Source organism: Myzus persicae, unplaced genomic scaffold, assembly GCF_001856785.1.
Source record: "Myzus persicae strain clone G006 unplaced genomic scaffold, MPER_G0061.0, whole genome shotgun sequence".
Classification (NCBI taxonomy): domain Eukaryota; kingdom Metazoa; phylum Arthropoda; class Insecta; order Hemiptera; family Aphididae; genus Myzus; species Myzus persicae.
The window spans coordinates 1-2,358 of NW_019102615.1; the positions used below are offsets into that span (position 1 = coordinate 1).

General features: G+C 31.3%; 1 protein-coding gene across 1 annotated transcript; it reads left to right on the forward strand.

The window, feature by feature from the left end:
* Positions 1-249: 249 nt before the first annotated feature.
* On the forward strand, positions 250-2,224 carry LOC111032655 (the record flags this gene model as incomplete). The annotated part of the gene is made up of 4 exons (XM_022313057.1): positions 250-384; positions 461-562; positions 838-1,270; positions 1,370-2,224. Coding segments are annotated over exons 1-4 (1,525 nt in total), but the record flags the coding sequence as incomplete, so codon positions are not given.
* Between the last annotated feature and the right edge of the window lie 134 nt (positions 2,225-2,358).

The window sequence follows — 2,358 nt, forward strand, 5'->3', positions numbered from 1 at the left end:
GTCTGTGTTATCTATAGCTTTTAATTTTCGGCGAGTGACTCAATCACATCGAAGAGCTGTCGCCTGTTTGCAGTTGCGGGCTAAGCGGGCTGTATGATCTAATAATAATCGCAAAAATACGTATTTGACGATCATTTTAGTAATCTTATCATCGACTGTCGTCTGTCGACAACCACAGTCTCGACGCAATTTCGGTAGACAACAGTGTTGTGTTTGTTAAATTTATGTTATTGAATACTATATTATACTATGTCTGGTAAGCGAATTAAATTAAGTGGTGCAGCTTACCAAAAAGCAGCAAAAGAAAAAAAGAAAAATAACGAAGAACTACTTCAGAAAATTCCAAAAGTTCATTCTTTTTTCCCTACTAGAATTGTAAGAAGTGTAAGTATTTATTTTTGTATAAATTATTTTTTTTAAATCAGATATGAACTTATCTAAATATTTTCATTGGTTATAGCCGGAATCGATTCCCACAGAGGAATATTCTCAATCTAAAACGTGTTTACCAACTGATATTTCTAAAATTGAAATACCATTGAATACAACCGATGAAACGAAAGTTACGGAAATTATTACGCAGCCACATAGTCTACAGATATAGATATAAAAAATATACTTAATAAAATTTACTTCTAAATACGGATAGTCAGATTTTTTTAAATACCTAATAATAATATTATATTATTTTATTTATAATATTTTTTCACTCATAAAATATTATGTTAAGAGCTTCTATTGCTATATCTTTTATAAGACTATCTATTAAATCAAATATCTGACATCTATGTCTCACGAGTCACAGTTTTAAAACAAAAATGTTTCCGTTTTATTTAGGCAAAAATCACTGTTTATGATTTTAATGACCAATCACAAATTCCCGGACCCGATCCAGTAAAATGGAACTTAAATTTAGATTCCATTGATTTCTTACTTGCGAATCCTCCGAAGATAGATTTATCAACTATACCATTTGCAGAAACAAAACGAATGTTTGGTAATATAAGTAGAAGTCTAACTCCTGATAATTTTATGAGAAAACTTCAGAATGGTGAAAAGAAACTAAGAGAATGGGTTTTATATTCTCCTTCAAAAAACGCGTTATTTTGTTTCCAGTGCTTGCTTTTCTCGCCTAAACCAACTGTTTTCGGAAATAAAAACGAAGGTTTTATAAACTGGAAAAAATGTAATGAATCTCTACAAGAACATGAGACTAGTAAAACTCATGCTGAATCAGTTAGAATCTGGTTTTCTAGAATCAAGAAAGACCGTGGTGTCATAGACTTAGAACTAAAAATAAATATTGAAAATGAAATTTCTTATTGGAAAAATGTTTTATATAGAGTCGTTGAAACTGTTTCCTTTTTAGCATCTAGAGGCTTAGCTTTTAGAGGAAATAGTAATAACTTTGGTTCAAAACAAAACGGAAACTATCTTGGTTGCCTGGAACTAGTGGCTAAATTCGATCCTTTTTTGTCTGCACATATAGCTAATTATGGAAATAAAGGAAAGGGGAACGTGTCATACTTATCTTCCAATATATGTGATGAGTTTATATCTTTAATGAGTGATACTGTAATAGATAAAATTGTGTCCGAAATTAAAGAGAGAAAATATTTTTCACTTATAGTTGACTCGACTCCTGATGTAACAACACGAGATCAACTCACAGTCGCCGTAAGATATATTTCAAATGAAGGTTCACCGGTGGAACGTTTTCTTGGTTTTATTCCCTCCGTTGGACATAAAGGATCGGAAATGGAGCAAGCATTACTTAAAAAATTTTGTGAACTTAATATAGATTTGAAGTTTTGTAGAGGACAATCATACGATAATGCGTCTAATATGTCTGGTGTTTATAACGGATTACAGACTCGAATTAAAAACTATTCGTCGACAGCCTTTTTTGTGCCATGTTCAGCACATTCTTTGAATTTAATTGGTTCCAATGCTGCAGATACAACTCAAGAAGGCACAACATTTTTTTTTATATGTCAAGCAATCTATAATTTCTTTTCTGTTTCAACATTCAGATGGAATATTTTGACTAATATTATCGAAAATAATCCAGGTTGTGTCAAAATAAAAAAACTATGTTCAACTCGTTGGTCATCCAGGTACGATGTATGTAAAGCAATGTTTAATGGTTATGCACAAGTACTCAGTGCTTTAACTACTATTTGTGATGACGAAGGACAAAAAAAAGATACAAGACACGAAGCTCGTTCAATTAAAAATAAAATTGAGAGTTTAAATTTTTGTTTTATGATTTGTATGTGGACACCTATACTTCAAAGATTTAACGCAACAAGTATAAGTTTACAGTCTATAGATATAGACTTAGCCACAGTTGTTACA